At 45.3% G+C, this 27,463-nt stretch overlaps 1 protein-coding gene across 3 annotated transcripts in view; it reads left to right on the plus strand.

Moving 5' to 3' along the window:
- Nucleotides 1-3,192: 3,192 nt before the first annotated feature.
- The window catches only part of LOC134354118 (receptor-type tyrosine-protein phosphatase H-like), a 127,906-nt gene continuing 103,635 nt past the window's right edge, over nt 3,193-27,463 (plus strand). Inside the window, exon 1 of one of the 3 annotated variants that reach the window (XM_063062900.1) lies at nt 3,193-3,617. In XM_063062900.1, the coding sequence (XP_062918970.1) occupies nt 3,513-3,617 (105 nt within the window). In that variant the 5' untranslated portion in view covers nt 3,193-3,512. The remainder of the gene's footprint in view (nt 3,618-27,463) is intronic. The other 2 variants (XM_063062901.1, XM_063062902.1) reach the window with 2 other exon arrangements.

Below are 27,463 nucleotides of genomic sequence, written 5' to 3' on the forward strand. Positions count from 1 at the left end.
GCTCAGGGCTAACGACCTTGACTGGCCAAACAAAGCTGTTACGGAAGCAGCAACGAAGAATCCTTCTACATCTGTGTACAATTGTATCTGGCTAATGCCTGACTGAGATGGAAGACCTTCATTGCTGCCCTAAACGTCAGCGGTGTAACAGGCATTACCTAACTAACCGCTACGCTACCGTGGTTCCCAACGTCGAAATATTTCACTATATGTCCTGTATGTGTCACTATATACTACCCTGAGATTCATTTTCTTGTGGGCACTCACAGTAGATACAAAGAAACACAGTAGAATTGTTTTATTTATTTATTTATTGAGATACGGTGCAGAATAGGCCCTCTGGGCCCTTAGAACCGCGGCGCCCAGCAACCCACAATTTAACCCTAGCCTAATCACAGAACATTTTACAATGACCAATTAACCACCAAGCGGTAGGTTTGTGGACTGTGGGAGGAAACCGGAGCATCCTGGAGAAATCCATGTTGTGTGTTCAGAGATGCTCTTCTGCACACCACTGTTGTGAAGAGTGGTTATTTGAGTTACTGTCACCTTCCTGGCAACTTGAACCAGTCTGGCCATTCTCCTCTGACTCTTTTTTCTGAAGATTTCAGTGGACACAGGGTCTTGTCTATATATATATATAGTGAGGTTGTATTTTACTGCTATTTTATATATGTTTGCTATCTTTCCCATGCAAGGACCAAGGACTAGGCCTCAAGCCGTGGTGTCACCTGGTTACAGCCACCAGGAAAGAGGCATCGGAGCCGGTGTGCTCCACCGGGGACAGTATGGTGCGACATTCAGGCTGGAGTCAGTGCTGCCCCTCCTAATGTTCACTGGGCAGAAGACGAGCCCTATTGAGGTTGTCTGCAGATTTCTGCGGCATCAGGTGACTCCCTCTTTTAGAACCTGACTGTATCTTTCCATCTTATACATGCTATCTGTGTTTTGTACTATGTGCGAATGGCTGAATTAACTGGAATTGAATTGAATACATTAATAAGGCATTTTCACCCACAGAACTTCTGCTCAATGGATGCTTACAGTATTCTATGTACGTCTCAAGAGTTGATGTCTTTTGGGAATAGGATGTTCCATAAATCTAGATGGGGGTGAGATGAAGGAGTTAATACTTGCAGAGACTAGGCTGTTTAGTGTCTGCATTTGGAAAGAGATGAATGAATGGGTTAATCTGAGAGGGGTAACAATCAGCACTTACGGCAGAACACGAGTAAGTGATTTAATCTACTGGAAACTGGCAGCTGTCTGTAGCTGGGAAAAGCTGACAGAAGGGTTTGTCTGTTGCAAAACTCTGTGTAGGGGAAGATCTGAGTGAAGGCGTTGAATTGCCAGAAAACTTACAGTTCAGCATCTGTATATGGGAAGACATTTAAGGGTTAAATGTGGTGTAGAGTGGCGCAGTCTTCACATGAGGGAAAACATGAGTGAAATAGTTACATTGCTGGAAAACGGACCACGCATTGCCTGATTAAGGACATGGATGCGTGGGTCTGTTGTAAATTGAATACAGTGGATACTGGTTAGTTGGGACACATCAGCGTTGGTACGTTATGGCCCAATTAAAAGGCTGCCCCAACTAGATGAAGTTTCATGGAAGTAGTTAAAAAGACAAACTACCATTTAACTGAGTAACCAATTATGTATTTAAATGAAATACAGAACAAATTAGAATATTTTCAACTGTATAAAACTGTGTATTAGTTCCTGATAGTTATCGATGGAAGAATTGATCGAGTGTATGCTGTTGCATGCTTTTGATTGATTGCAAATGAACAAAATCAATGCGGACAACTAGTGTAGATAATTGACTGCCTTCATACAATGTCTGCAACAATTGCATCCTCCATATCTTCATTTTCATTGTAACATTCAAGATGATTGTCAATACCGCCAAAGTCCTCATAGTTTCTAACTTGTTGAAGTAGTGAAATAGTTTCATTTTTGGTCCCAGACACTTCTGGCATTTTCAAGCCTGAATGCTTGAAACCGCATTGAGCAAAACAGTTCTGAGTTGTCTTACTGCTTATTTCTTGCCTAGTATCATTAACAAAGATCATTGTTTTTGAACACAAGCACATATAACTGATGCTATTTAAAAAGTGTTCGCTCTAAGCACGGTTTAGTGTCTAACAGCCACACAAGTGAGCACGACTGACGTTAGTTAGAAACTGTTCGACAACAATTTCCTGTCCCAATTAAGCAGAATAGTGTCCCGAATAAATTAAGGGAATCCCAGCTATTTTCTCGATTTGTTTGTGTTCTTCAAGAGTTGTCCCAAATAAGCGGCTGCCCCGATTAACCAATGGCCAATGAACTGGAATCCACCGCACTCACAACCTGGATGAGGAAGGAACCTGGATTAGCCCAGTCTCAGGGTTAACCAGCCGAGGGAACAGGCTGTTGATTGAGCATGGGAATAATGAGTGAATGTCTTAAACTTTACCAACCAGTGGTGTAGTGGTACCCACACCGGACTTCAAGGCGACGGGTCCTGGGTTCGAATCCGGCCGGCTCCATATGCGCTTTCCAAAGGAGTGGCAAGATGGCCGCCCGATGCGCGACAAGGCGCAGAGAGGAATAACATAACAACATTTAAACTGTAGGGAATAGACTATTCAGAATCTGTCCAGCTGAGTCACAGGGAAAGAGTTAATGAAAATTAAACAAATGGTGTAGACGATGAAAATCAAAAGTAAAAGCACACGATGCCAGGACGGGCCCGATCTGTATGAAGAGAAACAGGACGAATGATTTGATTCGATGGCTCTTCCTCAGAACCAGGAGAGAGAATAAAGGAACTGATCAAACCGCAGGGAGAGCGGTCTCCAGGGTGACCAGAGTACAATAGTTAATTTATTGTGAAGGCAGTCATGGCTTGTTTCTGGGCAAAGTGTAGGAGGCTGAGTTGATAATGTAGGCTGCCCAGAGCCACCCTCCCAGCGGGAAGAGTTGTTTTTTTTATTTCATTCCCCTGATTGAAAGCAAGAGAGTATGCGCAGAGGAGACAATGCACTCTGGAAGTATACACCTGCACAGATTGAAACTAAATCCCCTGCGGCAGGCAATAGAATACCTGAAACTTCTTCAGATAAAGGGTTGCTTTTCCCTTGCCCGGAGCTGACATGGAAACAAAGCCCTGCCGGCAATCCACAGCTAGAAATGCACTGTGGGATTCAGCAGACAGTACCTGGGTCAATACCCCTGCCACCTCTTGCGCAGCACGGTGGGGAGAAACACACACCTGGGACTGAACTGTGTTTCTGTACAGAGAGCGGCTGCTAATGGGCTGGTGATATACACACGTAGCAAAATCAAGCAGGTTCATAAACTGACTGCTACTTTCACTTCCTCATTGGGTTGGGCTGAATACACAGAGCAAAAGTCAAGATCACGCCATTGCAGCTCAGTCATTAATGGAGATTGTTTCACAATGACAAACAGCCTAACACCAACACAGGCAAGGAAATGATGGCATCTGCTGGCGGACGTAAATGAAAGGGAAGATTCTGAATAGGATGAGGTGGTCTTGGATGGAAAGAGGAATGAGACCCTTTAACTGCTGGCTGCTACTGCTGCTATCACTGCTCTCAACTTGGGTGAGTCAAACATTCTCTGCCACACTATTTAATAGACTATTTAGTTTCACTTGGGTATGACGGCACTTAGTTCCAGTCTTGGGAGTTAATTATTTTAGGGAAAGAAAAATTCCACGTTTTTCATGTAAAGTAAGTGGGGAGATATAAAAAAAGATCATATGTGCAGTGTAACAGAAAGACAAGTTACATGAAAGGTCCGTTAAAGAACTGTGAGGGTAACAGAGAAAATTATTTAATTAATTAATTTAAAGGTACAGTACGGAATAGGCCCTTCCGACCCTTCAACTCAAGTTGTCCCAGCAACGCCTGACAACCCCGATTCACCACTAACTCAGTCACGGGACAGTTTACAATGACCAATCAACTGGTACGTCTTTGTAATGTGGGAGGAAACCAGAGCACCCGGGGGGAAGCCACGCGTCCCATGGGGAGGACGTACAGAGAATGCCGGAATGAACTCTGAACTCCAACACCCTGAGCTGTAATAGTGTCGCGCAAAACGCTACGCTACCGTGTAGCCCCTCCTCACTCCAGGCAGAAGATCCAGATCCCCACTACCCTGTAAGTGAAGGGAATCATTGGGGAGGACGTACAGAGACCCCTTGCCGGAATTGAACTCCGAACTTTGAAGCCCTGAGCCGTAATAGTGTCGTACTGGGAAGGTGTTACAGTGGTTGAGTTATTACAAGGAGTCGGGGTTAGGGTGAAGGCTGGTTTGCAAAATGATTAGAGCTGTCTAAGAGACCCCTTCAGGAGGAGGTAATGGTGGCCTACAGTATGACGACAAGAGGGTGAGGACAAGAAACTTCTTCCCAGGCCAGAAATGGTGAATAAAAGGGGTCATAATTTTCAGACGGTTGGAGGAAAGAATAATCTTTTTTATATATATTACATTGTACTGCTGATTCAAAGCAACACCTTTCATGGCACCCATCAGTGATATTAAACCTGATTCTGATTCTAATTCCAAATTTGATTCTGATTTAGATTCTATAAGAATTCTGATTCATGAAGGGAGGTGTGAGAGTTAAGCTCTTTACACAGTGAGTGGTGGGCACGTGCAACTCCCTGTCAGGGGTAGTGGTAGAGGCAGATACATTAGGGGCGTTTAAAAAACTCTTAGATAGGTACATGGATGATTGGAAAATGGAGGGCTATGTAGGTTTGTTTAGTCTTAGAGTAGGTGAGAAGTTTGACACAACATTGTGGGCTGGAGAGCCTGTACTGTGCTGTAATGTTGTATACTCAATGTGCTACAGGAAGGGAAACGTTAAAACTGGGGTGGGCATGATGGCACAGTGAGGACCTGTTATAGTGGGGGGCTCTTATTCTAAGAGGAGCAATGGAAGTTGCAGTAAGGCGAGAGTAAAAGACAACATCCAGGCAAGGATGACTGTGGCAGTGAGTAGTCAAACCCAGACAAGGGAGAGCTTTGAACTGAGACTGCTAGAGACAACTTGCCCATTGCGGGCAGACAGTTGGGGGGTGATTGCGGCAGTGTGCACTGACAGCAGATGAGTGAGATCTCTCCATTGAAACTTTTCTGGAAAGGTCTTTCAAAAACATTGCTTCTCTTCACACAATAGAAAGTGCTGGAGACAGATAAGACAGGATTAATGGAAGGATGTGAAACACACCCAACAACTAAGGGACAATTGCTTTACTAACTTCAAAGTTTTAGCTTGTAGTTTCAATTGACTTTTAACACCTTTTGTGACTTGTGTATGATCTTGCAAAGGAATTGAAAGGTATATAATTTGGCAAGTGGCCAATTCTGTCTGAAAATAACACATAAAAATGCTGGAGGAGCTCAGCAGGTCAGGCGGGTTCCATGGAAATGAATAACCAGTCGATCTTTCGGGATGAGACCCTTCATCAGGACAGGAAAGGAAGGGGGAAAGATATCAGCACAGAAAGGGTGGGTGAAGGGGAGGAAGGACAAGCTGGAGGTGATAGGTGAAGCCAGGAGGATGGGAAAGGTGAATGAGTGGAGAAGAAGAAATCTGATAGGAGAGGAGAGAGGACCAGAGGGAAAAGGGAAAGAGGAAGGGTCTCAAGGGGTAGGGATAAGCAGGGCAGAAGCTGTAAAAGGCCAGAGTGGGGAATAGAAGAAGATGGGAGGGGGAGGGAAAAAAACTTCTTTTACCAGAAAGAGAAATCAATATTCAGGTTTGTGGCTAATTAGACAGAATATAAAAATAGCGAGTTTTCTATCCTGGATCCAGAACAGTGTGAGTGACAGGGGCCATGCTGTGTTCCTTGTGAACAAGTAAAATAAAAGTATGTTTGACTCATAAGAGTGCGTGTGTTCTGGGCCCGGTTCTTCTAGTTATTTTATTACTGGTGACGACAGAGTGATGCAATCAGGGAATGACAAGGTAAAAGGAATGTAACATCAAGAGAATGCTGCAGAGAGAAATAATGCAAAGTTGAGGGTGATATGATGAGGTAACAGCTTCTTACAGGAAGAGGAATGTTACAGGAAGGCCAAACTTTTCATGAGTTCAGGAGAATGAAGGTTATTCCACTTCATTGCAATACTTCTCAGTTCCTAGGGAAGACTGGATTGAGGAAGTGTTTGAACATAAGAAAGCCAAATACCAGGAGATGGTAGAGCAGTACCAGAGACAGGGGTAGAGGGCACGATGCGTGCCTACAGAGCTGGGGTGTAGAGGTTTTCCTGGCTGCTCGCTCTGTAGAACCTACTCTCTCCTTGGATGGTCAACCAAACTGTGGGGGTTGCAAAGAAAAGAGTCACCAGGATGGTCACAGAGGCAGCTGAGTGAGCCTCCACATGGACGTGGACCGACGCTGATGGGACACAAGCCGGGGACTGATCAACCCGTCTGGGTCGCCTGGGTGAGGGTGTCTGATGTTGAAAGCACTGAAACACTCGGTGACCCCAGGTTACATCACTGATGATGTGCCCCAGCGCAACCTAGAACGTATCTCAGCATCTTTACTGAACCACTCCCTTACTGCTTAGCATAATTGTCCTTCTCTATAGAAATCACCTCACGGTAATCTTGTCAGTAACACTCTGTCTGTCTCGGTAAAACTCATCTCACTGTGATACTCTGTGTAACTCTCTGTCCCTCTCTGTAAATCTCACCTCACTGTGATACTTTCTGTAACACCCTGTACCCTCTGTAAAACTCACCTCACTGTGATACTCTGTGTAACTCTCTGTCCCTCTCTGTAAATCTCACCTCACTGTGATACTTTCTGTAACACCCTGTCCCCTCTGTAAAACTCTCCTCGCTGTGATACTCTCTGTGACGCTCTGTCCCTTACTCTGACATACACTTAGAGAACCGCCCCCCCCCCCCCCCATCACTCTATCACTCTGTGCTGGTGATTTAACCCCGGCTGCACTTCCCTTGCACAATATTCTTTAACTTTAAGTAAAACTTTGTTATCTTCTGTTTCCATGCATGTCGACAGAGTTTGACTTGAGCCTCTTTCATCTCTTTCACCATTCAGTTTTTCACAAACCAATAATCACCCCTGCCCTCTTCCTGATTTAGACCGTAAGACCACAAACATGAAAAAGTCTGCAAATGTTGGAAATCCAAAGCAACACACACAAAATGCTGGAGAAACTCAGCAGGTCTGTCAGCATCTATGGGAAGGAGTAAACAGTCGATATTTTGGACTGAGACCCTTCTTTTGGATTTGAAAGGAGTCAGACCAAGAAGGTGGGGGGGGGGGAGGGGAGGAAGAAGTGCAAGGTGATAGGTGAAAGGTGAAACCTGGAGAGGGGGAGGGGTAAAGCAAAGAGCTGGGAAGTTGCTTGGTGAAAGAGATAAGGGGCTGGAGAAGAAGCAATCTAATATGAGAGGGCAGAAGACCATTGGAGAAAGGTGGGGGGAAGAGCGCCAGAGGGAGGTGATGGCCAGGTAAGGAGATAGGGAAACAAGAGTGGGGAATGGTGAAGAAGAGGAGGTGGGCAATTACCGGAAATTCGAAGAATCCGTGTTCATGCAATCAGGTTGAAGGCTACCCAGACGGAATTTAGACTGTTCCTCCTCCAAACTGAGCTTGGCCTCATCATGGCAGTAGAGGAGGCCGTGGACTGACGTGTCGAAATGGGAATGGGAAGTAGAATTGAAATGGGTGGCTGCCGGAAATCCCATTTTTTGTGGTGGATGGAGCAAAGGTGCTTGACGAAGCAGTCTCCCAATCTACTGCGCGTCATGTCTGACAGGAGGCCACACCGGGAGCACTGGTTACAGTAGATATGACACCGACAGACTGGCAGGTGAAGTGCTGCCTCACCTGGAAGCACTATTTTGGGGACCATAGGATCATGAGACATCGGAGCACAATTAGGCCACCGGCCCGTCAAGTCTGCTCTACCATTCCATCATGGCTGATTCAATGCCTCTTCCATCCTCATTCTCCTGCCTTCTTCCCGTAACCTTTGACACGCTGATCACAGTTTCATCCACCCTCATCCTGCTTCGCATTTAATCATGAGCACAATCAAAATGTTAAAACAAAATGCTTGAACCTCTCGGCGTTCTAAAATATTTGTTGAATGGGCCTCACTCAAGTGACGTCTCCAATGTTTCCTATTTCTCAGTAAGGTTGAGAGCTGGAAAGCAGAAGCAGTCCAATTGGTACGTGCCATAGTGTCAAAATTCTACGTAGAAGCTTGTTTTTCAGAATTTTCTTTCATCGTACAGGTTGTTTGAAAATTTCAGCACTAGTTTCCCTGGTTACTCACAAGAAATTACAATGAATTTTGACTTAAGGATTTCTTGGGCAACTCATGCAAAATGCCAGAGGAACTCAGCGGGGCAGGTGGCATCGATGGAAATGAATAAACAGTCGACATCTCGGGTCAAGACCCTTCATCAGAACGGGAAAGCAAGTGAGAAGAAGCCGGAATAAAAAAGTTGGGGGGGGAGCGGAAGGAGGCTGGCCGGAAGGTGACAGGTGAAGCCAGGTGGGTGGGAAAGGTAAAGGGCTGGAGAGGAAAGAATCTGATAGGAGAGGAGAGTGCACCATGGTGAAAGGGAAGGAGGAGGGGACCCAAGGTGAAGTGATAGGTAGGTGAGCAGAGGTGAAAGGTCAGAGTGGGGAACAGAGAAAGGGAGGGGAGGGGGAGGTTTTTTAAACTGGAGGGAGAAATCAATATTCATGTTACTGGAGACTACCCAGGAGTAAGCATTTTTAACTTAACATGTCTATCTACGTTTCCTTCTTGGTGTGACACTTTCCTCATTGTAATGATTTTACACTTTTACTCCCCCTGCTGTAACCTTCCCCTGCATGGGACAGTGCCTTGCTGTAACACCCTCCACACTGGGACAGCATTCACATTATAACCTTCCCCTTGACGGAAATTCCCCTCACCATAACATCTGTACAATGAAACACATTCCTTGCAGAGGTGTTATCTCTGTGGTATCATTTCCATTGCTGGGACACCCTCCTCACTGTAGTACCCTCCATGCAGTGACACGCTCCTCCTTGTAACACCCCTCTTGCTGACATGGTGATCCAGCAAGTAAGGTGATATATTACATAGGAACAGAAGAAATAGGATTCAAAGTTAATTTATTATCAAACTATGTAGGTGTCACCACGTACAGCCCTGAGATTCATTTTCTTGTGGGCATTCACAGTAAATTCGAATCAATGAAAACCTACACATAAGCAAAGATGGGCCAGCAACCAAAGAAGACAGTGTCCAAATGCAAAAATGTAATAATAGCAATAAGTAATATTCGGAACACGAGTTGTAGAGTCCTTGACACTTCAGAGTTCAGAGTTGAGGTGAGTGAAGTTATCCACGCTGGTTCAGGAGCCTGAAGGTTATACGGTAATAACTGTTCCTGAACCTGGTGGTGAAGGAGCTGAGGCTCCTGTCACAAACAAGAGAAAATCTGCACGTACTGGAAATCCGAAGCAGCACACACAAAATGCTGGAGGAACTCAGCAGGTCAGGCAGCATCTACGGATAGGAATAAACAGTCGATGTTCCGGGCCGAGTCCCTTCCTTTCCAGTTCTGATGAAGGGTCTCGGCCCAAAACTTTGACTGTTTACTCTTCTCCATAGATGTCGCGTGGCCTGCTGAGTTCCTCCAGCATTTTGTGTGTTGCTAAGTCTCCTGTACCTCCTTTCTGATGACAGCAGTGAGCAGAGAGCTTGACCTGGATGGTGTGGATCCCTGTTGAAGATGCTGCTTTCTTGTGGCAAGAAATCACATTCCACTTTAAACATACCCAGTGACTTGGCCTCAACAACCACCTGGCAATGAATACCACAGATTCACCACTCACTGACTAAATAAGTTCCACCTCATCTCTGTTCTAAGTGGACATCCTTCTGTTCTGAGGCTGTGCCCTCTGGTCCGAGACTCTCCCACTATTGGAAATATCCTCTCTTTCTAGGTCTTTCAATATTTGGGTAGACTTCAATGAGGTCCTCCCTCTGCCCATTCTTCAAAGGCCCAGCAAGCATAGGCCCAGAGCCAAAAAAAAACTGCTCCTCGTATGTTAACCCTTTCATTCCTGGGATTGTTTTCTTATATTTCTGGAGGGAATCAGTCAAGCCTGTTTAATCTCATAGGGCAAGTACCTAGCCTTTGTTGAACTCTCTTGATTGCAACTATATCCTTCCTTACATAAAAGACCAGACTTATACCTAATATTGCCTTACAGGACAGCACAGGAGCAGACACCTTGGGGTTTTCTGATTTACTTTTGAGCTGGTTCAGCACAACATTGTGGGCTGAAGGGCCTGTTCTGGTGCTGTACTGTTCTCTGTTCTATTACAAACAATGGCAGTCCCTGCACTGATCCCTGCGGAACACCAGTGCTCATGGGCCTCCAGCCATTCCAGCACTACCCTCTGTCTTCCATGGACAAGCCAGATTTGAATATAAACTACTACGTGATTGTAAATCCTATGCATTTGCATTGCCTGGTTCAACCTACCAGGAAGTATCTTCTCAAATGCGGAAGTTCATATAGGCGGCAGTGCCCTACCCTCATCTTGCTTTTGAATGCTTATTTTGCATTCTCTTTCTTACCTCAATGCTTATATTTTGTATTTTAAAGTATATATTTCTGACTGAGCGACATTGCAACAATAATTTCCTTCAGGATAAATAAAGTTTTATCTTATCTTATCAAGCAGTTTTTTCACCAACTCAAATATCTCAATCAAGTTTGCGTGACATAAGAAACCCAACACAAAGCAATGTTGACTAATCAGTCCATGTTTCCCCAAATGCAGGTAAATCCTATCACTAACAATACCCTCCATGACTTCCCTACCACTAACGTGAGGCTCTCTGGTTTATAGTTTCCTGTCTTATCCCTATTTCCCTTCCTGAACAAAAGAACAACATTGGCTACTCTTCAGTCCTCAGGGACGTCCCCTGACCAATGGGATGGTGCAGGGTCACATCAAAGTTTTATATAATTTCAGTATGATCCCTTTACTCTTACACACCGGTCTAAGATGGCGTTGGTGATGCCCAACGACTACTTACCTGCAGCAAAACACAGAACAAAGAAAACTACTAAACACTTTATTAATAACACTTCATTAACCACTTGGTGCTTGTGGCCAAGTGGTTAAGGCGTTGGTCTAGTGAGCTGAAGATCGCTAGTTTGAGCCTCAGCTGAGGCAGCGTGTTGTGTCCTTGAGCAAGGCACTTAACCACACACTGCTCTGCGACGACACAATGACACAAGCTGTATTGTCACCTAGTGCCCTTCCCTTAGATAACATCGGTGTCGTGGAGAGGGGAGACTTGCAGCATGGGCAACTGCTGGTCTTCCATACAACCTTGCCCAGGCCTGCGCCCTGGAAACCTTCCAAGGTGCAAATCCATGGTCTCACGAGACTAACTGCCGATAATAATGATCACCGTTAGCAATGGAGGGGTGTGCAGAGGCAAGTCTAGCCACGGGGAGGTGAGGGCGGTGTCACAGTGGGGGCGCTGGGAGACCCAAATGCAAGACACAAAAACACTATATGAGGTAAACTAAATTGAGTTTATTGCTCGTTACAAGGAGAAGCAGGAATAGTGTAATGGACGGGACAGGGACTCAGGCCTTGGACTAGGCTGGGACTAAGGGTCTGGGCTAGGACTTGGAATCACGGACCTCCAGGGCCAGGACCTGACACTTGGAGCCTCCGGAGCCAGGAGTTGATACTGGAAGCCTCCAATCACCAAGCCCGAGGGACACGGGAAAACAGGGAACCAAAGGGAAACAGGGAGTCAACGGTCTGGATCGTAACACAAACAAAGTAAATTTAAAGGGAACCCGGTCCGGACCATGACAGGCAGAGGCAAAGGCGAGGCATAGTGGAGGCAGCAGTCCCAATGACTGATTGATTTACGCGCTGGGCCGAATTGGAAAGATCGGGTACTGGCCGAATCCTGGTGTCGGGGTCCAGGCCCCAGTCCAAGAGCGAGGAACAACCCAACGTGAATGCAATGGTCTGGGTGGCGGGATGGGCTGGTTCTGCCTGATGCTCCATGATGTTTACTCAGCTCTGCGCTGAACTGAAACTGTGGCCTGTTCCGGCCACACTGATGCCTGGCTTTTGCGTCTTTTGTAAATCTTCAGTTCTGAAACGCCATTGGCTTAATTTTATTGTTTGCACAATTTCTTTCTCTCTGTGCGCATTGACTGTTGTCGGCATTTTCTTTAACGGATTCTTTTGGGGGTTTCCTTGTTTTGTGGCTGCCTGTAAGGAGATGAATCTCAAGGTTGTATAATGCATACATCATTTGATAGTTAACGTACTTTGAATTTTGAAATCCTTTCGCAAAAAAGACCAAACTATTGTTTGACTACTCAGTGGCTTGCTGTGCTGCCATTAGCTTTCAGCGATTTGTGTGGAAGGATACCCAGGTCCCTCTGAACACCAACACCTTTTAGTTGAGCAGGAGATCATCTATTTTGTTGAAGTAAATACAGAACTGGAGGATGAACTCCACTTCCACATTATTTCACTCGAATGGATGACCTCAGATATTTCCGCATTTTTATTCTACCTCCTCGCCCATTTGCTTTGCTGTCTATATCCCCCCTGGAGACGCCTCTACATCCCGTCTTCACCTCAACCGTGGGAACTCACTTTCCACCATCTTAATACACTTGACCTTCATTCTCCACCTGACCTCCATAACACACTCGATCTTCTCATTCAAATCACGACTGCAGATTATGAACAGTGAGCTCTCTAGCTATGGCCCCTCCCTCCACTGGCTAATTAGTCAGGGCCTTCCAATGTGAGAGCAGTATTTTGATTTTTGGTCTCTATTCAGTGTTCAGTAACCGGTCCTTAATCCTAACCACCCCTTTCACTTAATAGCCTCTTGTGTGACATCTCATCAAAGGTCTATTGAAAGCCCAAACACACCGTAATGGTTTCCTCTTTATCATGATCATAATAAATGGCGGTGCAGGCTCGAAGGGCCGAATGGCCTACTCCTGCACCTATTTTCTATGTTTCTATGTTTCTATCTATTCTGCTAGTTACCACCTCAAAAACATTTAACAGATTCTGACATCCTTCCCCTTCCATCTCAGTCCCGAAGTAGGGTCTCGGCCCAAAACTGTTTATTCCTCTCCATAGCTGCCACTCGACCTGCTGAGTTCCTCCAGCTTTTTGCATGTGTCGCTTTGGATTTCCAGCATCTGTAGAATCTCTCAGGTTTAAATAACATATTCGCCAAATGTACACTTGGTGGCCACTTTATTAGGTACATCTGCACACTTACTCATTAATACAAATTGTCATTTAAAGTTAAATTGGATAGCTATATGGACAGGAAAGGAATGGGGGGTTATGGGCTAAGTGCAGGTTGGTGGGACTTGGTGAGAGTAAGCGTTTGGCACGGACTAGAAGGGCCGAGATGGCCTGTTTCTGTGCTGTGATAGTTATATGGTTATATAATACAAATATGTAATCAGCTAGTCATGTAGCAGCAACTCAATGCATAAAAGCATGCAGACATGGTCAAGAGGTTCAGTCGTTGTTCAGACCAAACATCAGAATGAGGAGGAAATGTGATTTAAGTGACTTTGACCATGGAATGATTGTTGGTGCGAGACAGGGTGGTTTGAGTATCTCAGAAACTGCTGATCTCCTGGGATTTTCACACACAACAGTCTCTAGAGTTTGCAGAGAATGGTGTGAAAAACAAAAAAAAAAATCGAGTGAGCGGCAGTTCTGTGGGCAAGAATTCCTTGCTAATGAGAGAGGTCAGAGGAGAATGGCCAGACCGGTTCAAACTGACAGGAAGGTGACAGTAACTCAAATGACCATGTGTTACAACAGTGGTGTGCAGAAGAGCATCTCTGAATGCACAGCACGTGCAAAAATGGAAGTGGACGGGCTACAGCAGCAGAAGACTATGAACACACATTCAGTGGCCACTTTATTAGGCATAGGAGGAAGCTAATGACGTGGCCACCGAGTGTATTTTCTATTTCATAAATACATGTAGGATGTGCTCATTAGTCTGGTGAAGTCCCAGAGGACTGGAGAGTAGCCAATGTTGTTACTTTGCTCAAGAAAGGGTATAAGAAAAATACTTGTGATATTCAGCAAAATTAGGAAGCATCCATGGAGACAGAAAGAAAATTAACATTTCAGGCCAATGGACTGAAAAATTAAGAAAAGGAATATGTTTTAAGTTATGAAAGGAAGGAGGGGTGAAGCTAACAATGGGAATTTCTCTGATTTAGATAGACCATAAGACCATAATTTACAGAACCAAACTTGACTGCATTTGGTGCTGTGTGAGAGAGAGAACCAGACTCTAGTTAGTGAATGAGATCAGTATAGGATTGGAAAAGAAAAATAAAACTACTAAACACAGCAGTTGCTGGTCACCTGACATGAAAGTATATGCTGAAAATATAAGATACAGGAGCAGAATTAGGCCATTCAGCCCATCGAGTCTGCTCCACCATTCCATCATGGTTGATTTATTATCCCTCTCAACTCCATTCTCCTGCCTTCTCCCTGTAACTTTTGATGCTCTGGTTGACCAAGAACCTATCCACAACTGTTTTAAATATTTTCAATGAATCGCTGTCCGTGGCAATGAATTCCACAGATTCACCACCCTCTGGCTAAGGGGTGCCCTCATTGAAACCTATCAAATGCTGGAGGACCTTGACAGAGTGGATGTGGAGAGGATGTTTATTATGGTGGGGGAGCCTAAGACCAGAGGACACAGCCTCAGAATAGAGGGTTGTCCTTTTTAGAACGGAGATGAGGAGGAATTTCTTTAGCCAGAGAGTGGCGAATCTGTGGAATTCTTTGTCACAGGCGACAGTGGAAACCAAGTCTTTATGTATATTTAAGGCAGAGGTTGATAGATTCTTGATTGGTCAGGGCACAAAGGGGTATGGGGGGAAGGCTGAGTGGAAAATTGGAGCAGCCATGATGGAATGGCGGAGCAGACTCAATGGGCCAAATGGCCTAATTCTGCTCCTATATCTTATGGTCTTGTGGTCTTACGGTCTAAAGAAATTCCTCGTCTCTGTTCTAAATCGACGTCCCTCTATTCTGAGGCTGTGCCCTCTGCTCCTAGACTCCCCCCGCCTATATAATATGCAGCAGAGAGTGCTGAACCTGGAATTCATTGTTACGGATGGCTGCAGGGGCCAAGTTTTTTGAGTATATTTAAAGCAGACTTTGATAGGTTCTTGGTTAGTCGGGACATCAAAGGTTGTGGGGAGGAGGCAGGAGAGTGGGATTGAGAGCGGTAATATGTAGCTGATCAGCTAGTCTCTGTAAAGAAACTAAAGTCAACGGGACAAGTGGACGATACTACTTCAGCATAGGCCAGTTCTGATAAAGACAAGCTGAATTACTGAGTTCAGTTCTGACTTGTGAAGGCTCCACGAGGAACAGCGTGGCAGGTTGAAGATGAAAGGTTAGCATGGGAGAGGGAAGAAGAATTCAAGTGGCGGGTAGCTCAGAAAGAGCTGTTTCTGCCCCCTGGGTCCCCTCCTCCTTCATTTTCTCCCATGGCCCACTCTCCTCTCCTGTCAGATTCTTTCTTCTCCAGCCCTTGACCCTTCCCACCCACCGGCTTCCCCTCCCCCCATCTTCCTGGCCTGTCTCCTCCCCCCCACCCCAGTCCTGAAGAAGAGTCCCAACCCGAAAACATCGACTGTTTACTCTTTTCCATTGATGCAGCCTGGCCTGCTGAGTTCCCCCAGCATTTTGTGTGGGTCGCTTTGGATTTCCAGCATCTGCAGATTTTCTGGTGTTTGTCACCATTGTTGTTGTCTGACCTGCTAGGTCTTTTCAAAGTCAAGGTCAATGTAAATTTATTATCAGAGGTTGGGTGATCAGCAGAAGGAATTCTGCAGTGAGTGGGGGGAGGAGATTTACAGTGAGACCATGCCAAAATTACATTATTACAATGAAGATTACCACTCTATGAAGTTACAAGTGCTTTCAATGCTCAAAGTAAATTTATTATAAAAGTACATATATGTCGCCTTGTACTACCCTGAGAGTCATTTTCTTGTGGGTATATCCAGGAAATGTTTAAAAAGAACAATAGAATTTACGAAAAATTGTACATAAAGAAAAACTGACCAACGTACAAAAGCAGATATACTGTGCAAGTAATTTTAAAAATCAATAACCCTGTTCTTGAAACCTGACGAAAGGTTTTGGCCCAAAGTGTTGACTGTTTAATCTTTTCCATAGATGCTGCCTGGACTGCTGAGCTCATCCAGCATTTTGTCAGTGTTTCACAGTTCTTACTTCATTTTCACAGCATTTAAACATTTTACATTTGATTGGCCCTATCTGACCATTTAGCGTCCTCTTGCCTTACGCCTATTTATAAAATCTGCCTATTCATCATGAATTATCCGCACTTCCCTGTTTTCGTTCCTTTCCCTTTCTTGAATGGTGGCATTACAGTCACTGCTTCTCACCCAAAATCCCGGCAACAGTGTATTACAGGGGAGGGGTTACAGTGACAGAGCGAGGAGTTCAGTGGAAGGCATGTGACAGGAGGGATTTACAATAAAAACATGTCCTAGCAAGGGGATTGTGACAGATTTGTGATTATAACAAAAATTACATTACTACAATAAAGGTCGTCACTGCATGAGGTTACAAATGTGGTCTGCTTTCAAAGTTCAAAGTCATTTTTTTCATCTTCTTCATCATTATGTGCCGTGTCGCATGACGTGGGTGATCGACTGCGATTGTTCTTATAGTTCTTGGCAGATTTTTCTGAGGAACTGGTTTGCCATTCCCTTCTTCTGGGCAGTGCCTTTACAAAGACGGGCAACCCCAGCCATTATCAACACTCTTCAGAGATTGTCTGCCCGGTGTCAGTGGATGCATAACCAGGACTTGTGGCCCTGGACAGCCGCTCACATAACCATCCACCGCCTGCTCCCATAGCTTCTCGTGACCCTAATCGTTGTGAAATTTGTTAATGTTGCAGCAGCAGCACAATGCAATACATTATAAATATAGAAAAAGAGAATTAGAGTATATATATATATAAAATAGAGTATATATATATATAAATTAGAGTATATATATAAAATAGTTAAATTAAAAATAGTGCAAAAGCAGATATAAAAAAGGTGAAGTAGTGTTCATGGGTTCAATGTTCGTTTAGGAACCAGATAGCAGAGGGGAAGAAGCTGTTCCTGAATCACTGAACCCATGCCTTCAGGCTTCTGTACCTCCTTCCTGATGGTAACAATGTGTAGAGGACACATCCTGGGTGAATGGTGGAGCAGACTTGATGGGCCGAATGGCTGACTTCTGCTCCTTTGTCTTATGGTCTTTTCTGAGGCACCGGTCCTTGAATGTGTCTTGGATACCGTGGAGGCTAGTGGAGCTGATTTCACAACTTTCTGTAGCTTCTTGCGATCTTGCGCAGTAACTCCCCTCCCTATATCAGAATAATAATAATAATTATCAGTTTAACTCAGTCTGATTACTTACATAGACACCATCAAGTGACAAACGTCATTCACCAAATTCTTGCTTTAAAATACAAAATCATAAAAGACTCCATACCTTACTGTAAATACAAGCCTGATTCAGTTTAGAGTCAGAGTCCCACAAATTATATTACGACTGATCCGTTATTACAGATAGGACAATCCATAATAACCATCTGGATATAATAATACAGGATAAACAAGCAAGAACAACTTACTTAATAGATATCAAAGTTGCTGGTGAACGCAGCAGGCCAGGCAGCATCTATAGGAAGAGGCGCAGTCGACGTTTCAGGCCGAGACCCTTCGTCAGGACTAACTGAAGGAAGAGTGAGTAAGGGATTTGAAAGCTGGAGGGGGAGGGGGAGATGCAAAATGATAGGAGAAGACAGGAGGGGGAGGGATGGAGCCGAGAGCTGGACAGGTGATAGGCAGAAGGGGATACGAGAGGATCATGGGACAGGAGGTCCGGGAAGAAAGACGGGGGGGGGGGGTGACCCAGAGGATGGGCAAGAGGTATATTCAGAGGGACAGAGGGAGAAAAAGGAGAGTGAGAGAAAGAATGTGTGCATTAAAAAGAGTAACAGATGGGGTACGAGGGGGAGGTGGGGCCTAGCGGAAGTTAGAGAAGTCAATGTTCATGCCATCAGGTTGGAGGCTACCCAGACGGAATATAAGGTGTTGTTCCTCCAACCTGAGTGTGGCTTCATCTTTACAGTAGAGGAGGCCGTGGATAGACATGTCAGAATGGGAATGGGATGTGGAATTAAAATGTGTGGCCACTGGGAGATCCTGCTTTCTCTGGCGGACAGAGCGTAGATGTTCAGCAAAGCGGTCTCCCAGTCTGCGTCGGGTCTCACCAATATATAAAAGGCCACATCGGGAGCACCGGACGCAGTATATCACCCCAGTCGACTCACAGGTGAAGTGATGCCTCACCTGGAAGGACTGTTTGGGGCCCTGAATGGTGGTAAGGGAGGAAGTGTAAGGGCATGTGTAGCACTTGTTCCGCTTACACGGATAAGTGCCAGGAGGGAGATCAGTGGGGAGGGATGGGGGGGACGAATGGACAAGGGAGTTGTGTAGGGAGCGATCCCTGCGGAATGCAGAGAGAGACGGGGAGGGAAAGATATGCTTAGTGGTGGGATCCCGTTGGAGGTGGCGGAAGTTACGGAGAATAATATGTTGGACCCGGAGGCTGGTGGGGTGGTAGGTGAGGACCAGGGGAACCCTATTCCTAGTGGGGTGGTGGGAGGCTGGAGTGAGAGCAGATGTACGTGAAATGGGGGAGATGCGTTTAAGAGCAGAGTTGATAGTGGAGGAAGGGAAGCCCTTTCTTTAGTCTGGCGTACTGACCTCTACCTTGCCGAGGCACAGCGACAACTCACGGATACCTCCTCTTATTTACCCCTCGATCGTGACCCCACCAAGGAGCACCAGGCCATTGTCTCCCACACTATCAACGACTTTATCCGCTCAGGGGATCTCCCATCCACTGCTACCAACCTTATAGTTCCCACACCCCGCACTTCCCGTTTCTACCTCCTACCCAAGATCCACAAACCTGCCTGTCCTGGCCGACCTATTGTCTCAGCTTGCTCCTGCCCCACCGAACTCGTTTCTGCATACCTCGACACTGTTTTATCACCCCTCGTTCAATCCCTTCCGACCTATGTTCGTGACACTTCTCACGCTCTTAAACTTTTCGATGATTTTAAGTTCCCTGGCCCCCACCGCTTTATTTTCACCTTGGATGTCCAGTCCCTATATACTTCCATCCCCCATCAGGAAGGTCTCAAAGCTCTACGCTTCTTTTTGGATTCCAGACCTAATCAGTTCCCCTCTACCACCACTCTGCTCCGTCTAGCAGAATTAGTCCTTACTCTTAATAATTTCTCCTTTTGCTCCTCCCATTTCCTCCAAACTAAAGGTGTAGCTATGGGCACCCGTATGGGTCCTAGCTATGCCTGCCTTTTTGTTGGGTTTGTGGAACAATCTATGTTCCGTGCCTATTCTGGTATCTGTCCCCCACTTTTCCTTCGCTACATCGACGACTGCATTGGCGCTGCTTCCTGCACGCATGCAGAACTCGTTAACTTTATTAACTTTGCCTCCAACTTTCACCCTGCCCTCAAGTTTACCTGGTCCATTTCTGACACCTCCCTCCCCTTTCTAGATCTTTCTGTCTCTGTCTCTGGAGACAGCTTATCCACTGATGTCTACTATAAGCCTACTGACTCTCACAACTATCTGGACTATTCCTCTTCTCACCCTGTCTCTTGCAAAAACGCCATCCCCTTCTCGCAATTCCTCCGTCTCCGCCGCATCTGCTCTCAGGATGAGGCTTTTCATTCTAGGACGAGGGAGATGTCTTCATTTTTTAAAGAAAGGGGCTTCCCTTCCTCCACTATCAACTCTGCTCTTAAACGCATCTCCCCCATTTCACGTACATCTGCTCTCACTCCATCCTCCCTCCACCCCACTAGGAATAGGGTTCCCCTGGTCCTCACCTACCACCCCACCAGCCTCCGGGTCCAACATATTATTCTTCGTAACTTCCGCCACCTCCAACGGGATCCCACCACTAAGCATATCTTTCCCTCCCCGCCTCTCTCTGCATTCCGCAGGGATCGCTCCCTACACAACTCCCTTGTCCATTCGTCCCCCCCATCCCTCCCCACTGATCTCCCTCCTGGCACTTATCCGTGTAAGCGGAACAAGTGCTACACATGCCCTTACACTTCCTCCCTTACCACCATTCAGGGCCCCAAACAGTCCTTCCAGGTGAGGCATCACTTCACCTGTGAGTCGACTGGGGTGATATACTGCGTCCGGTGCTCCCGATGTGGCCTTTTATATATTGGTGAGACCCGACGCAGACTGGGAGACCGCTTTGCTGAACATCTACGCTCTGTCCGCCAGAGAAAGCAGGATCTCCCAGTGGCCACACATTTTAATTCCACATCCCATTCCCATTCTGACATGTCTATCCACGGCCTCCTCTACTGTAAAGATGAAGCCACACTCAGGTTGGAGGAACAACACCTTATATTCCGTCTGGGTAGCCTCCAACCTGATGGCATGAACATTGACTTCTCTAACTTCCGCTAGGCCCCACCTCCCCCTCGTACCCCATCTGTTACTCTTTTTAATGCACACATTCTTTCTCTCACTCTCCTTTTTCTCCCTCTGTCCCTCTGAATATACCTCTTGCCCATCCTCTGGGTCACCCCCCCCCCGTCTTTCTTCCCGGACCTCCTGTCCCATGATCCTCTCGTATCCCCTTCTGCCTATCACCTGTCCAGTTCTCGGCTCCATCCCTCCCCCTCCTGTCTTCTCCTATCATTTTGCATCTCCCCCTCCCCCTCCAGCTTTCAAATCCCTTACTCACTCTTCCTTCAGTTAGTCCTGACGAAGGGTCCCGGCCTGAAACGTCGACTGCGCCTCTTCCTATAGATGCTGCCTGGCCTGCTGCGTTCACCAGCAACTTTGATGTATGTTGCTTGAATTTCCAGCATCTGCAGAATTCCTGTTGTTTGTACTTAATAGATATAGCCATTCCAAACCCACATAACATACAGAAATCATTAGGTGAAAACCACCAGGAATATGCTGAATTGAAAGATTAAGTTAAAAGACAATGGAACATGAACAGAGTATACATTGTCCCAATAGTTATCTTCCCAAAGTCACCACACAGTAACATTAAGCAATTAAGACCACACAGTAAAATCTATGTAAATCTCCAGGAAGCCACAATACCAGAATAGTCCCAAAGTTCCCGGCAATTCAGAATGAATGTGCTTAGCTATGTCCTTACCTCAGGTTTTACCAGCTTGAGGAGAGATATGATAAACAATAATAAAAATATTACTCTGGGTATTACAGCAGGGGAAATGTTTCTGCAAATTGATGCTGTATAGAGGAAAATATTCCATTATGGGCATGTTGCAGCAAGAATAGTTACTGTAGTTGGTTGTTACAAACAGTGGAGAGGAAAACATCAATTCAGTGTTATATTAAGGGGCTAGATATAATGGGTGGGGTTTTACCACATGAATATTGTGGATCCATGAGTAAACAAAGACAGACTATTACAGGAAAGGCATTGCAGCAAAATGCCCTTTACAGAATGTTTTACAGCAATGGGAATCTAATAAAAATCAGGTTTAATATCACCAGCATATGAGATTTGTTAACTTTGCATCAGCAGTCCAATGCAGTACGTGATAAGAGAGAGAAAAAGTAGTGAGGTAGAGTTTACGGGTTCAATGTCCATTCAGAAGTCGGATGGCAGAGGGGAAGAAGCTGTTCCTGAATCTCTAAGCGTATGCCCTTAGGCTCCTGGACCTCCTTCCTGATGGTAGCGATGAGAACAGGGCATGACCTGGGTGATGGGGGTCCTTAATGACGGATGCCAACTTTCTGCAGCGTCGCTCCTTGAAGATGTCCTGGATACTATGGAGGATAGTGGCCATGACAGAGCTAAGTTTACAGCTCTCTGCAGCTTATTTCCATCCTGTGCAGTAGCTCCCCCCTCCCCACACAAGACAGTGATACAGCCAGTTAGAATGCTCTCACCAGCACATCTGTAGAAATTTGTGTGTTTTTGGTGACATACCAAATCTCCTCAAACTCCTAATGAAACATAGTAAATAAAGTAAAGTAAAGCCACAGTCTTGCCTTCTTTGTAGCTGCATCTATACGTTGGGTTTAGGTTGGGTCCTCAGAGATATTGATACCCAGGAATTGAAAATATTACAGCAGAAGGATTGGTGCTGTGCCCCTGGAGTTATAACCAGGTTTGCTTCAGTAATGGAATGTTAAAACAGACCGTACGTTGTACAAGCAGAATGTTATAGCAAGGGGGGCATGCTACATCAGAAGTGACAAGGCTTGAAACAGGTCGATGCAACAAATGACCTAAAGTTTATTTATTTATTGAGATACAACACAGAGTAGGCACTTTCAGCTCAAAGCAGTCCCCGACTTAACCCTTCTCTAATCATGGGACAATCTGCATTGACCAAAGTGTTAGGTCTTTGGACTGTGGGAGACAAAACCCACACATTTCACGGGGAGGGCATACAAGCTCCTTACAGATCAGAAGTGAACTCCGAACTCCAACGCCCTGAGCTGTGATAACGCCGTGATAACCGCTACACCGCCGCGAATTATCACTCCGAAGGCTGTGGCATAACTAGGCAAAGGATGAGGTTGTGTTAGTCATCACTGCAACAGTGTCGGGGCCCACACTATTCTGTTTCCAGTCTCCATGCAATTTTTGTTTTTTTCCCAGGCCAGACTAATGGTCCTTTGGGTAAATCCTGGTTAACACATCGCATAGACAAGGATGCATCGTCATCCTCTAAAATAAATGTGAACCATTTGACCTACCTTCATCCTAAACACAAAAAAATCCCTTTGTCCTATCCACCTCTCCCAGTATCTTCTCTGCAACCTATAAGTTACCTTCCTCTCAGTTCTGAGGAAGGGTCTCTGACATGAAGATTGTCAACAGCTCGAAACGTCAATTGCTTACTCCTGGTGAGTTCCTCCAGCATCTGCAGAATCTCTTGTTTGTGTGGAATATGACTTTTTCTTTTTCCTGACATGCTGCAGAGTATTGCTAGCTCTCTCTTAGATCTGCAGAATGTTTTCATTCAAGTTCAGTCCACCCTTTCTTTTCTACTTTCTTCCCATATTCCTTCATCTATTTTTTTTAAGCGAGAGGAACTGTATTCAGCCTGACGCATACCAGATTGTGGCCCCTGGCTCTGAACTTCCTTAACATTTCTATTTTATGAGGAAGTGAGAGTTTGACACAAATGGTTTCATTAATATTTAACTTGGAAGGTTGCAGTGCAAGCACTACTCAGAGTGAACCGAGCAAAAAGCAAATATAATCACAATGCCCCAGAGTCATGCTTTTCCTTTCTCAAACACCTTTCAGAATGTTCTGGAAGCAGTAATGTCTCTGCATCTCTCTCTGGGACCCTGGAAAAGAGTTAGGGATTCAAACATTTAGGGTACATTAAGTGGAAGGAAAGCCCGCAGGGCTCATTTCCTGCTGTGGTTTTCTTCTGTAGATCCAGGCAGACTTACTGGAACTTTCCACTCACTACAACAAATTGCTCTTCACAGCTTTAGGGATCTGGTTTCACTCCTGCCTTCTGGTGTGGAACCATCAGTGTGCATTTTCCACTAAGTGTCATACCAAAGATCTGCCAATAAGTTAATTGGTTACTATAAATTACCTTTTATTTTATTGATTTATTTGTTTGTTTTACTTAGAGATTTATTTATTTATTGAGATACAGCAAGGATTAGGTCCTCCTAGGCCTTGAAGCAACGCCACCCAGCAACCCCCGACTTAACCTCAGCATAATTACAGGAAAGTTTACAATGACCAATTAACCTACCGTCCAGTACATCCTTGGAATGTGGCAGGAAACCAGAAGAAACAGGAAGAACGTACAAACACCTCACTGTAATGGGTACTGTTCCTTCTTAGCTGCGCAGGCGCGTGGCCACGCGGTAACTGAAATGCTCCCACGCACGTAGCCTTTGTTAACGCGCAGCTGGAGTTTTCTTTTATATAATGCGAATAAAAAAGTTCCATGCACTTTTCGGGCTGCGTAAATGTTTTCAGCTCAGCGCAATGGAGGTACGAAAAAAATTAGAGTTGGTGGTAGGAATTGTACCTGGGTCGCTGGCGCTGTGATAGCGTTGTGTGAACTGTTATAATGGCAATGAATAAAATGGCCAAAGGAGATTGGTTGAGTAGACATGAGAGAGAAGTTTACATGAGTGTAGAGAAATAGTGGGAGGGAGTTGGAAATCTTGATCTTGCTCCTCTGGGATGTCATGGACCTAATGGGCCAAATGGCCTTTACTTTTTTTAAATATAAGAGTCACCTCAGTAACAGTTAGCTGCGTGTGATAACATTCCTTAAAGCTGTGCAGTGTTAAGGCAGCAGTGATTGTTAACAACCAGTCTTAGAATGGCACCAATGTAGCCTGGCAACTCTGGAAATAACAATGGAATAAGAAACAGATCATGTTTCAGTGGTTAATCAAGGATAACCTGCCCAAGGGCACAAGGAGATCTCCTCTACTGTTCCGCAACTAGACTGGAATAAAATGCTGCCATCCAGTGTTTTGATGGCGACCATTCCCGATGCAGTGCTTTTGTCTACCCAGATCCACTTACACCAGAGGCACTTTATTGGGTGCCTCCTACACACCTGCTCGTCAATGCGAATATCTAATCTGCCAGAAACTTCATGTATAAAAGTGTGCAGACATGAGGTTCAGCTGTTGTTCAGACCAAACATCAGAATGGGGAAGGAATGCGATCTAAGTGACTTTGACTGACGAAGGGTCTCGGCCCGAAACGTCGATTGTACCCCTTCCTAGAGATGCTGCCTGGCCTGCTGCGTTCACCAGCAACTTTGATGTGTGTTGCTTGAATTTCCAGCATCTGCAGAATTCCTCGTGTTGACGGTGGAATGATTGTTGGTGCCAGACGGGGTGGTTTGAGTATCTCAGAAACTGCTGATCTCCAGGGATTTTCACGCACAGCTGTCTCTAGAGCAGGAGTTCCCAACCTGGGGTCCACACACCCCTCGGTTAGTGATAGGTGTCCATGGCATAAAAAAGTTTGGGAACCCCTACTCTAGAGTTTACAGAGAACAGTGCAACAAACAAAGAGCATCCAGTGAGTGGCAGTTCTGTTGGTGAAAATGCCTTGCTAATGAGAGAGGTTAGAGGAGAATGGTTTAAGCAGGGAGGAAGACAACAGCAACTCAAATAACCACGTGTCAAAACAGTGGTATGCAGAAGTGCATCTCTGAATGTACAACACATCAAACCTCAAAGTGGATGGGCTTCAGAGGCAGAAGACTACAAGCATACACTCATTGGCCACTTTACTATGATCAGGATGCACCCAGCAAAGTGGCCACCGAGTGTATTTGCTTGAATCAGCAAAGGAATGGGATTTGAACTCTTGTCTCCAAGCCTCTGTACATTTCCGCCAACAACCACTGTGTGACCAAGCAGAAGGGAGTGGACAATCTACCCCAGGGAGAAACAAATGCCTGTGTGGTTCCACTATTACAGCTTGGTGGGCCAACTTTACGACTCTAAACTAGAAAATAACATCAACCCAACAGGAAATATCATGTCAATAATAAATGTTAACCTCATTTCTTGTTGGAATACGAATCAGGAAATAACTGCTTTAACTTACATCAGCCAAATTCCTCAGTGTTATTATTTCAGTGGAACTGTCCTGCAATTACAAAGTAAGCACAGCAGCGCCTCTACTTCCTTAGAAGTTGCCAAGATTCGGCATGATAACTTAAAAGTTCAATAAACTTCTTTAGATGTGTGGTGGAGGGTATATTGATTGGCTGCATCACAGCCTGGTATGGAAACACAGAATATCAAAATAGAGTAGTGGACACAGCCCATTTCATCATGGGCAATGCCCTCCCCACAGTTGAGCATATTTACAGACTACTGCATTCATCATCAAGGACTCCCACCACCCAGGCCATGCTCTCTTCTCACTGCTGCCATCAGGTAGAAGATACAGGAGCCTCAGAACGGATACCACCAGGTTCAGGAAAAGTGATTATCCCTCAGCCATCAGGCTATTGAACCAAAGGGGACAATTTCACTCAACTTTATTTGCCCCATCACTGAACTGTACCCATAACCAATGGACTCACGTTCAAGGACTCTTCATCTCACGTTCTCATTATTTATTGCTTTTATTTATTATTATTATTTTTCTTCTTTTGTATTTACAAAGTTAGTTACCTTTTGCGCATCGACAGTTTGTCCGTCCTGCTGGATGCGGTCTTTTCCTTGATTCTATTATGGTTCTTAGATTTACTGAGCGTGCCCAGAAAAAGAAAACAAATTTCAGGGTTGTAGATGGTGACATAGCTGTACCTTGAAAATAAATTTACTTTGAACTTTGAACTTTAAAAAATATTCCAGAATCATAAAATCATAAACTTTTATTAAATCTGCGAGGGAATTGCAAAAGGCTAAACTTCCTTCTCAATGCTAATAATAATTAGATTTGTCCTGAAGGTACAAAGGTCATAAGATTTAGGATTCAATAAACTCCCGCTGTTCCCATCTTCCCTTATCCTTGGTTGTATTATTTATTGAGATACAGTGTGGAATAGGCCCTTCTAGCCCTTTGAGCCACACCTTCCAGCAATCCCTCGATTTAACCCTAGTCTAATTACAGGGCAATTTACAATGACCAATTAACCTACCGACCGGTACGTCTTTGAAATGAGGGAGGAAACCGGAGCACCTGGAGGAAACCCACATATTCCATGAGGAGGTGCACAGACTCCTTACAGCTGACATTGGAACTGGGGGCGGCACGGCCGCGCAGTGGTTAGCACAACACTTTACCGTACCAGCGACCTAGGTTCAATTCCTGCCGCTGCCTGTAAGGAGTTTGTACGTTCTCCACGTGACCCCGTGGGTTTCCTCCGGGTGCTCCGGTTTCCGTCCACCATCCAGAGGTGTAGTGGTTAATAGGTTAATTGGTCATTGTAAAGTTGTCCCGTGATTAGGCTAAGGTTAAATCGGGGGTTGCTGGGCGGTGCGACTCGAAGGGCTGGAAGGACTTACTCCACTCTGTATCTCAGTAAAAAAAAATTGAACTCTGAACTCTGTAACGACATCGCGTAACTGCTACGCTACCGTGACATCATAATCTAATTGAGTCCACAAACTGGCCCTTCAGTCCACAATCTCCACTCCTATCATTCCAATCACCTGCACGTATCATAGATTGGTTCGATAATATCTATGCTGTCAATACAACACCAATT

The sequence above is a fragment of the Mobula hypostoma genome, chromosome 11 (assembly GCF_963921235.1).
Source record: "Mobula hypostoma chromosome 11, sMobHyp1.1, whole genome shotgun sequence".
Lineage (NCBI taxonomy): Eukaryota > Metazoa > Chordata > Chondrichthyes > Myliobatiformes > Myliobatidae > Mobula > Mobula hypostoma.